At 36.6% G+C, this 11,135-nt stretch overlaps 1 protein-coding gene across 1 annotated transcript in view; it reads right to left on the minus strand.

Moving 5' to 3' along the window:
• DSG1 (desmoglein 1) overlaps window positions 1-10,604 on the minus strand; it is a 32,788-nt gene extending 22,184 nt beyond the window's left edge. Inside the window, exons 1-3 of the mRNA XM_029922341.1 lie at window positions 10,557-10,604; window positions 1,352-1,387; window positions 973-1,104 (exon numbers count right to left, since the gene is read on the minus strand). Of these exons, the coding sequence (XP_029778201.1) occupies window positions 973-1,104; window positions 1,352-1,387; window positions 10,557-10,604 (216 nt within the window). The remainder of the gene's footprint in view (window positions 1-972; window positions 1,105-1,351; window positions 1,388-10,556) is intronic.
• Between the last annotated feature and the right edge of the window lie 531 nt (window positions 10,605-11,135).

Below are 11,135 nucleotides of genomic sequence, written 5' to 3' on the forward strand. Positions count from 1 at the left end.
TATATATATTTTTGTCTGTGAATCTCTATGTGGGGATGCATTTGTGATTGTGTGTGTGTGTGTGTGTGTGCGTGCGTTTGTACAAAGGAAGATGTACAAGAGAGTATGAAAGAGAATGCATTGTGAATTCTTATTAAAAAAAGCCAAAAGTAGGTATTCAATTCTAATAGATCAAGTCAGAAAGAATACACATTACAGTAGTCCCTCTGAGTATGCTGAGTGTTAACATCATTATTTAAATCACTACATTTTTCAGGGCACCAGGGTGGTTCCGTCGGTTAAGTGGCTGACTTTTGCTCAGGTTATGATCTCACAGTTCATGGGTTTGAGCCCTGTGTGGGGCTCTGTGCTGACAGCTCAAAGCCTGGAGCCTGCTTCAGAGTCTGTGTCTCCCTCTCTCTCTGCCCTACCCCTGCTCATGCTGTGTCTCTCTCTCCTCTCAAAAATAAATACAAAATGTTAAAAAAAAAAAGTTTAAATCACTTGGGGCGCCTCAGTTGGTTAAGCATCTGACTTCGACTCAGGTTATGACTCCGCAATTCGTGGGTTTAAGTCCTGCATTGGGCTCTTGCTGACAGTTCAGAGCCTGGAGCCTACCTACTTCAAATTCTGTTCCCCGCCCGTCCCCTCTACCCCTCCCTTTGCTCAAGCTCTGTCTCTTTCTCAAACAAATAAATAAATAAATAAACATTAAAAAATATATTAAAAAATTTTTAATCACTGTATCTTTCTACCTAGAATTTGGGATATGTGTATTTATTTTACCAATGAGGTGAGTCAATGTTTGTTTACCCAAGTGCTTAAATTTCTTAATTTATCCTTTTAATGGTTCAGCTTTCATAATCTGAGTGACTATAACTTCTCAGTGAATTATAATTTATACTCATAAAATATTTCAAAGGCAGTTTCTTTTGAACTCTAACCACCCCATCCATTCAGATTTTCGATTTGGTGCTTGGAGTGGATACTTACTTTGGCAATTGGGTTCCTCTTTGAATTGTCTTCACCTTCACGGCAGGCTGCGGCGAACTTGATCCATTCACGTTTTTGCCTTCTGATCGAATGCCACTTGATGGTGCCATTTTTAGCGTTGTAATCTCTTACCTTGAATGGGTAGGATAAAGTGGTAGTATCTCTTAACTTTTATTCATAATTCACCTTCCACTGAAGGTTTTGGAGGAGCAGGTATTATAACGTCAGGATGTTTAATTGGGAAAAAAATTGATAGTCTATTAACTTTAGCATGACATTCATTTTACTTATAAGGGTGAATTTTCTTTGGAAGATATATTGTTACTCTTTGCCGTTTTCCTAATTTTTAATTTGGAAACATAGATTTGCTGTGTATTACCTGGATTCGAAATTCACTGTTAACTTCCACCACCACCTATAAAAAACAATATAATCACAACAGTTAATTTTTAATTAAGTGCTTTACAATTCATGTTATCCAATCATTTATAAAAAAATTAAACAAGTGTTGTGAGTCATTAGAATTATTTTTATTAGTCCAGATAACAGATGGATCTGGCTTATCTCTCAGGTCTAGTGATGATACTGTGGATACTTTTTCTTTTTGTTCTTACTTTTCAGTTACACTTTCTTCTTTTTAATTTCTTTTGTTTTTTAACCTCTTTTTCATTCTTCACTGACGCATATACTCGTTATCAAATGAGCTAGACACTGAACCCACGAGGAGTGAGGGTTGGAAATTTAGGCTTTCTTAGTAAATCTTGTGCCTGAAGACCTAGAGGTACTCTGCTGCTATTCAGTGATATTCAACAGTAAGTTATGATACTTAAACTTTTGACTATACTTTCAGGATCTGACTAGTCATAGATGGGAACAGAAAAAGAATGTTTTGGAGTGAAGGAAGGATATGAAACTAAAGGTATCTGAAAAGTTTCAGAATATTTGCTCCTTCACATTCTGATCCTAAATGGGAGATTTTGTAGTGTTTTTGAAAGTTTTTGGTAAATTTGCTTTGAAAAATGAGAATAAATAGCCTTACGATAAAAGCAAAAAATTTCCTCTGTAAATGAGTTCCTGTTTGATGTTTCATGCTAACACTAAAATTAAAAAAAAAGTGATATAAATGCATCCTTCCATTGCAAGAAGAAATTGTAGGCATGTAGGGACAAATTAATGGGTAAGCAATTTCCATTAGTCTCTTCTTCAGCATTAAGCAATTTTCCTGTCCAACAAGCAAGCTACTCATGCAGAGCTCTGCCTCATTTCGGCTCTGGCCTTGATCATTACATATGATTTGTAGTGAAAGATCAGGATAACTTAAATTACTTTTCTCTAAAACCCAAAAGCATTTCTAAAAAGACAGAAACTTATATATTAAGTTTAATATATCAGTATACTTAAGACAGTAAAATGCCTATCTAAAACTTAGATAGTGTATTTGAAGGCTAGTTTGAATTTATTTTTAACTTGTACTTAGAGTCACTAAAGTTGGTGTAAATCTTTATGTTTATTTCTCCCTAAATAAGAAAATTTCAATTTCTTCAGAATTGCAAAGTATGAAAATTATTATCACAATTAGATTTCATCAGTATCATTAATAAGAGAAATTATAGCTGCATTAAAAATACTAATAACAGTAACTTTAAAATATAGTAAGTTACTTTTTATAATTTCAAAAACAAAAATTTTGCTTTCTAAGTTCATGTTGTTAATAAATTATTATAAGTGATAATTCAGGAAAATATTCCTAATCATAAGGCTAATATGAGATTAGAGTAAAAGCAGATGTTTTGATTTTTAGAGTAGTGAAAGAGATCATTTTTATAGGACTGATATATTCATGGCATATATTTAATGTTGATTATTATTATCATTGTTACAATTCACTGAGTGGTAACTAATTGTTAGACAACGTGTTTAGAGAAATCCATGCATTTAATCTTCACAAATACATGTGGTCAGTACTATAATTTAATTATCTCTATTTTACAGATGAGGAAATAGAGTTTTGGATATTAATTTGTGGCTAAATATAATCCACAATTCAGCCTAAATTTGTGCTTGAGATAGGGGTTTTACAATAAAATGTTAGATGGCCTATTCCAACTAAATTAGTAAATAAAATATAATACAAAGACTTGACATTACAACTTTGAGAAATCAAAACATCTGCTTTTACTCTAATCTCATATTAGCCTTATGATTAGGAATATTTGTGTATAATAATAATAGTGATCCTAGGGGGACAAAAGTAGATGGGCCACATGATTGGCACAAGTAACTGAAAAGTTATTATAGAGTCCCTCTGGGGTGCAGAATTAAGATGATGTTACTTTTTGCTACCTGTGAACTCATGAGCACCCTGTCTTCTCTTTTCTCTCATATGTGAGTGTGGAATGGGGGTGTAGAGATCCCTTATTTGTCTATTTGAAAGCCATTTCTTCAGAGCTACAGAGGTGTAGGCTACAGAGGTGTGTAGGCCTGTGTTATCAGTCTTGCATTTCCCTGACCACACTGAAGTGTCAGAGCCTACTGTTTGTTTTGGAGAACTATGCCAGGTGACTAACAAACGTTCCAACTTTATGAAGCTGGGTCATTCTTTTTCCCATGAAAGGCAATTTAGGCAGAAGACCAAGTAAGTTTCACCATAGTGTCAGGCTCTCAATTGAATCAGTAATTAAAAAACTGCCAAGTCTGCTTAAAAATATGTTGTGTTGACATAGCCTTATTGCCTTTTGCTCAGAGTCTAGAATAAATGCTGTAATGAAGTCCCTGTTGGATGTTCAAGGGCAAAATAATGAGATAAAAAAGAGTACTTGGTAGAGTCAGAAAGCTTTCAATGTACTTCCTAAATTTTCCAAGCCTTAGTTTTCTCATTTGTAAAATGACAGGGGTAGACTAGATTATATACAGTTACTTTTCCAGTTTTAACACCAAATCCCTGTGTGCAGTTGAAAAATATCAAACTTTTTTGATCATGGAAAAGGCATGATAAAATTGTGGGTTTAAAAGATTACTCTGACCACAGGTGGTGGCAAGAGGCAGAATTATAGGCCACAAGGAGTGGAGTGTTCCACATCAAATCAGGCCAGAGATGAGGAAGAGCTGAATAGGAGTGGTGGCAGTGGTAATGGACCAGAAAGATCAAGAGAGAGAGATTCCACATGGTTGAATTTGACAAGGCCTGAGAGTCAAGAGAAGAAAGAAGCTCAAATGATGGCTGTTTCAAACCAAGAGATGAGGAGCAATGCTGTTGCAGAGTTTAGCAGGTTAGAATATATTGATTTTGAGATGCTAGAGTATCGGCTGAGTAAAGGTGCTTAGGAATTTGAAGTACATGTCAGCACGATGAACAGTAAGTAGTGCAGACTCCTGTGCAGACCTGAGGGACATCTGCTTGGGTAGGGCAGTTTAAATCATGGGAGAATTGGAAGACCTTAAAGTAGGGAATACAACAAAGAAACAGCCTGTGTCTAAGGGTGAAACTAGGGAAATTCCTACATTGATAGAATAGGGAACGGTGACAGAAACAAGCAACAGAAAAAAGGGAAGAGAAATGGCCAAATGAATGGGAAGAAAGTATAATGCAATGTCACAGATGTCAAAGGCAGAGAGAACTGAAAGAGAGATCGGATGTGAATAAGTGTCAGTCAGATGGCATAGAAGACTTGAGCAGAGTGAATCCTGAGGTGGCCTGTGACCTTCAGGAGAATCCTTTTAGCTGAATGGAACAGGTCCCTCCTGACCGAAAGGATTAGGGAATAAGATGGAGGCGAAGAGGACATAAAGGCGGCCACTTTCCTTGCGATGTGTTTATAAAAGGAAACAAAAATGGGATTGTGGAGTTAGATGTGGCATCCAAGGAAATATTGTGGGAGAGAGAGAAAGAAATAGATTTTTGAATGTGAAGACAATAATAGATTTTGTTTTGAGAGAAAGGTTCAAAAAGAAAGTAGTTGGTGGAAATGTAATGGAGAGAGCAGGAGAGAATAGGCAGAAAGAAAGGGCTTTGAAGACAGACTGTAAGGAAGAAAAGGACAGAGATTAAAAACATACTGTGAAAGGAAGTTGAAGGACATCATCAGATTGATCTAGACTTTGTCCGTAAAGATAAGTTGTTTTCTGCCAGTGTAGTTCGGATTCCTAAATAAATTGGAAATATGTGCTGTGGAAGCTTGTGATGGAGATTCGCTTAGAAATGGATACATTTTTAGTTTTCTGCTTTTGATAGTGGGGTTTACATTTCTTTGCAAATAATAAAATGGTCTTGAAAGTATTATTTCTACAAGGAAAACTTCTGGTATATAATAATTGGGAGGTTGTCTTCCACAGCCACTTGTTAGTCAAATGAAATGCTAACATATTGGATAACTGTGTATTACATCCCAAGGATAAACCTGAGACAAAACTAAAATATAATAATATGCTTCTTTTGAAAAACCTCCTTTTGTGTCTTTGTATTACTATCAGTTTGGGGTTGATAGCACCTTGATAGGTTGATTTTCTCTTATTTGCACATTGGTTTATTTATTTATTTGACAAATTTGTATCAGATGTGTATTTTGTGGATCCAAGGCTGGAGTTAGACTTTTAAAGAGCACAAGCTCTAATAATACAATGGCAAACTTCAGGTGAAATATAAAGTAAATGTAATAAAACACCATAAAAATAAGTGTTGAGGAAATTTGATTATTTCCAGGTTTAATTTCTTGATGATTTTTTTGGAATGGGTAGGAGAAGAGAAACATCAACTATCCCACAAATGCCATCGGATGCCCTTGCTTTGTGTAATTGAGCATCTATTGGGCAATCTTGCATTATGGTGCAAGGGCACTAGGAAGGATACAAAAGTAAATCAGACACAGACTCTGCCCTCAAATAACTTACAGTCAAGTAGTTTTATGAGTAACAGGTAGCCACTAATTTGTGGAGATGTGGTTTTTCATTAGGCAAGTATAAAAGGCTGCACCCTATTCTTGTAGACCAATTGAGAATATAAATCAGCAGCCAATTGCATTTAAACTACTTCGACCTGCCCAAGTCCATTAAAGGAATTTGCATAGCAAGCAAAACCAACAAGAGTGGCCTGTCCCAGCACTCTGCAAAGGCGTTCCCTCACTGATGGAGCGTAATAGATAACTGCAGTGATGAGCATACTTTCTGCTTTTTCGTTAGGCAATGCCTGTTCAGACATGGGAAAACTCAGCACCAATGTCCTTGAAAAATGTAGAGTGGATAAAGAGCTATCAGAAACTAAGAGCTCTGAGTATAGACAAAAGTGGGTTTTTTCTTATATTCATAAGCCTTATTAAATAGGCGAATCTTGTCCTTTGGGGGCCAAACCTTCAAATTTATTGAGATGGCATTTCTCGGTGCTGTAGGTTTTTCTGTTACCTAAATCAGGCCTGGCAATACGTTTATTGTCTTTGGCAACTCAGGCCACTTAAATGATGATAAATTTGTAGTCTCTGTTTTCACAAAGGTTCAAGAAAAGAATCCTAAATCCACAGTCAAGAACACCGTGTAAATGGAAATGATTTTCCTTAAATGCAATTTGTAAATCTTACTAAACAGGTGAACAGAAATATTTCCATTTTCTATAAAATATTTTACTGATGTGCAATTATCTATAATATATATCACTGTAGCTCACTATGTGCACAAGAAAGCGTAAAGTCTCCTTTCTTCTGCTTGTTTTTTGTTTGGTCTGTACTAGTTCGTTCATCCTTCTCTTTCTTTAGGCATCAGTGAACACAACCACGGAAATTGAAGATGTCCAGTTCAAATAAGTTGATGAACTATGTAATAAAGTAGAGATTGCTTTCTGTGTGTTTGGGCCTGAGTTCTGAGAAATAGTCTGAAGAACTCCTGCTTATATCCTAAATGATTTCAGCTAAGTTCAAATTATGGTGCTGGGTTATCAGGTAGTCAGAGGTTTTTTTTTTTTGAAAGGAAATAGTAACCATGGAAAGAGCAGCCGCCAGACTGGTATGATACACTGTACAAACTGGATTATTCTTGGTAATCGATAAAGCTAGACTTACTTTTTTGAGTGTGAGTTACAGAAGTTTTGCCTCTATAGTAAAAGACATCTTGAGATTTGTATTGGTTTGTGTTGACAAATTGAATCTGGCAAAGTTGCAAGTACTTTTCAGAAATCATTCGAACTATAGGAAGTCTACTGATTCTATTTTGCTTTCCTACAGTGGCTCTGCCATATATCATCTTACTGTCACAACCATTCACAGAGGTCTCTTGAATTTGGTGCACCGGTAACATTGTTCTCTAGCCTAGAATATATTCCATACCTTCCCCATCCCCACCCCTGCCATACACTAACTTCCTGGAAACAGAAAAGAAAGAACAATAAATGAGGGGTCAATCACATTTCTCTGGTGTGCAGTGTGATGACAAGTATGAGCTACTGCCTGTTAGGATGCCTGTCTAAATAATGGAATGGTGGCATGGCAGTCTTGCTTGTTATAAGAGTAGACTCTTCAGCTTTCTTCTCCCTAATCTAACCCACTAATCTGAACAAGGTCTAAAACTTTCAGGTATAGTAAGCTGACTGTGCAACGTACAGGTAAATAGATAGCTGCTCAGCTTGCAAACTATTTGCATTAAATATATTGCCTGTTCAAGTGTCTTATAGGGTTCAGGGCGCCTGGGTGGCTTAGGTGGTTAAGCATCTGACTGCAGCTCAGGTCATGATCTCGCAGTTTGTGGGTTCGAGTGTCATGTACTAACAGTTCAGAGCTGGAGCCTGCATCAGATTCTGTGTCTCCCTGTCTCTCTGCCCTCCCCCAGGAATGCTCTGTCTCTCAAAAATAAATAAACATTAAAAAAATATAAAAAAATAAATGTCTTAAAGGTTTTTAAAATTGCATAAGTAATGTAGGTTTTCACTTATTCTGACTTTGAGCGGAGAAGAATAGAGACTTCACATAATTTTTTTCCTTTTTTTTTTTTCTGGTGAAAGCATGCATTCATAGTGAGGCTAGCTGAAAGCTAAGTGGAAGAGTTTGCTATCACGGTAGTTAGTTTTCAGGGAAAAAAGTATTTTGAACCAGAAGTAGATTGTATAACTGCAAAGGGTATTTATCCAGACCATCTGGTAAAATCTGCAGTAAAAATAAATTTTGATTTTTCTTTTTAAAAAATTTTTAAAAATGTTTTTTAATTTTTTTTATTTTTGAGAGAGAGAGAGAGACAGCATGAGCAGGGGAGGGTCAGAGAGAGAGGGAGACACAAAATCCGAAGACAGGTTCCAAGCTCTGAGCTAGAGGTCAGCACAGAGCCTGATGGGGGCTCAAACCCATGAACCATGAGATCATGACCTGAGCCGAAGTTGGATGCTTAACCGACCGAGCCACCCAGGTGCCCCTAAATTATGATTTTTCAAACCTTAGAAAGTAAACTGTTTTACCAGAAAATTTACAATAACATGAAAAAATATTTTAACTCATTATAGACTGAATTCTTTGAGAGATATGTTTCATAAGACAAATGAGAAACTTGTGATTGGTTCCAAAGTAAAATATAGCAACAAATGAACAATCCACAGACAAAAAAACCAAAACTATCCAAATTCAGAAAATCGAGTACAAATATCCAGAAATTTCTCTACAAAGAAGGAAGATCGATGAGGATACATGATTTTGATGAAATGATACATTTTACTTAAGAATGACTAGTTAGAAATGACGGTTTAAAGGAATTTCATAGGATGTAATTTATTAGAAATAATTATAAAAAATAACACAATAAGGTATATTATGCATGAAATGAAAGCACATAAGCATCTGAATAAATTAACCATCTGAAATTGTAATAGGCCTTAATGGATCAGATTTATATGAAATTAAAAATAAAAATATTTGAGGGGCTCCTGAGTGTCTCACTCAGCTAAGCATTCCACTTTGGCTCAGGTCATGATCTCGCAGTTTGTGAGTTCAAGCCCTGTGTCGGGCACTGTGCTGACAGCTCAGAGCCTGGATCCTGCTTTGGATTCTGTGTCTCCCTCTCTCTGCCCCTCCCCCACTCATGCTCTGTCTCTCAAAAATGAATAAACATTGAAAAAATTTTAAAAAATAGGGGTGCCTAGGTGATTCAGTCGATTAAGGGTCCGGCTTCGGCTCAGGTCATGATCTCACGGTTCATGGGTTTGAGCCCCACTGTCAGGCTCTGTGCTGACAGCTAGCTCAGAGCCTGGAGCCTGTCTTCAGATCCTGTGACTCCTTCTCTCTCTGACCTTCCCTTGCTCATGCTCTCTCTTTCACTCTCTCTCGCTCTCAAAAATAAATAAAAACATTTTAAAAAATTAAAAAATTTTGATAACTTTGCAATACACAGATGTTCCTATACTAGTGCTCATTAATCCCTACCACATCCCAAATTATAATCTTAACTGATCCTAAAGATCCATTAAAAAGTCAATGGAATAGGGCTAGTCTTTGAAGAGCAGCTTGGAACTAAAGCTACCAGCTTATTGATGCTTATCTGTAACAAATCCACCACTATGACCTCTCTTACTTAGTAAACTGAATTCAGACTAACCAGCATGTTTTGAATCAAAGGACTGACTTATTATAGAAACCCAACAATCCAGTTCAAAACTTAAGCAAGTAGAAACAAATATGAACCACAGAACTATATCCTGCCAAATTGGAGGGTGATTTGCCTGGCACTTGCCTCTTTGGATTACATTAACCTTACTGTGAGAAAGACTATGATTTCAAAATTCCCACCATAAGTGAAATTTGATGCAGCAGCTCAGTGTTATCTTGGCTATCTTAAAAAAGAGAAAATTAATAACGTGTAAAAGAGACAGTGATAAAGCATCTCATTACATTTGTCTGACCACCGAACACACAACTTTTTTATTGCAGTCCTTGCTGACTTTCCAGTAGTAAGAACCAGTATCATAATAATTATACTCACTTCTTAATTATAGCTATTCCTTCATTTATTTTATCATTTATAAATCTCCCCAACTGTTGTGATTTTTGACATTAAAAAAATTTTGTTGTAAATAAATCATAGTTTAGCAGTGTGGGCTTTAGATGTCATTGATATGAATCTCAACCACACATGTAAGCAATGAGACTGTTTGGATTGTGAGGCCAGTCCCAAAGAACTATGCTTTTTAATTTATATGTATCCTATTTTTATACTGACCCTGCCAGCAAAGTTACCCAAAGAATGGAAAAATGTTTAGGGTAAAAATCAGGACACACCTGTGATATTAGTCTAAGAGCCCACCTGCAGAAAGAAATTTGAACAACAAAATGCTATTGAGTAGTGATAAGACTTCCCCCAATTCAGTATTTTCCCGGTGTGACTTAGCACTGACTTCAGTATCAGAGATGTGATAGGATGAGTCGACACTGGTGCATTAATATGATCGAGTCTTCAATTAAGGAGAGAAACCCTATTTAAAAATCTAGTTCATAAAATCACCTTGTCATTAACATAAACTTTTAATGGGTTTAGGTGAGAAATAACACTAAATAACACTTTCTAAAAAAGGTCTCACTTGTTTACAATGAGCATGATTATGAGGATTTTTAACAGAATCCACTTACCAGAAAAATGAACAGCACTGCGGCCGTTCTAAAAAAGTGCCAGTCCATTGCAGCCGGGTTCTCTTACATCCAAGACCAAGGGAGCTTTGTTTGTTCTTCTCTGTTCTTTTTCTTTCCCCCACTTGGCTGGTGTCTGATTAAAATAATGTCTCAGTAGATGTTCTTACATGCAGGCTTTGAGGTGTTTCTGCCTTCTCTGGGAGAAGGACTGAAGGTACGTATAACCAGTCTAGATCCCCACCCTAAAAACTTGGGCTGGTCTCACTGAAATGCTTGACAAGATCATCATTGCTCGCAGGTAAAGCTTAGGGACACACCCTTCTTCCAGCTAAAAGGCAGGTCTCTGTGGGGCTGGTAGATTCACTCCTTTAATGAAGGTTTTCAGTGTCAGGCATTTAAAATGATCAGACGTATGGAGAGTTATACACTTGAGAGGGGCTTTCCCTATGCTTTACTTAGAAGCGGTTTACTCTCTTAAACAGGCAAGTGTGGTCTGGGTGCTGATATTCAAAAAGGATTATCTGGTTCAGACTAATAGTCAGACCTGCAGGTCACAGTCAAAAATCATAAACTTTCCAT

The sequence above is a fragment of the Suricata suricatta genome, chromosome 14 (genome assembly GCF_006229205.1).
Source record: "Suricata suricatta isolate VVHF042 chromosome 14, meerkat_22Aug2017_6uvM2_HiC, whole genome shotgun sequence".
Classification (NCBI taxonomy): Eukaryota; Metazoa; Chordata; class Mammalia; order Carnivora; family Herpestidae; genus Suricata; species Suricata suricatta.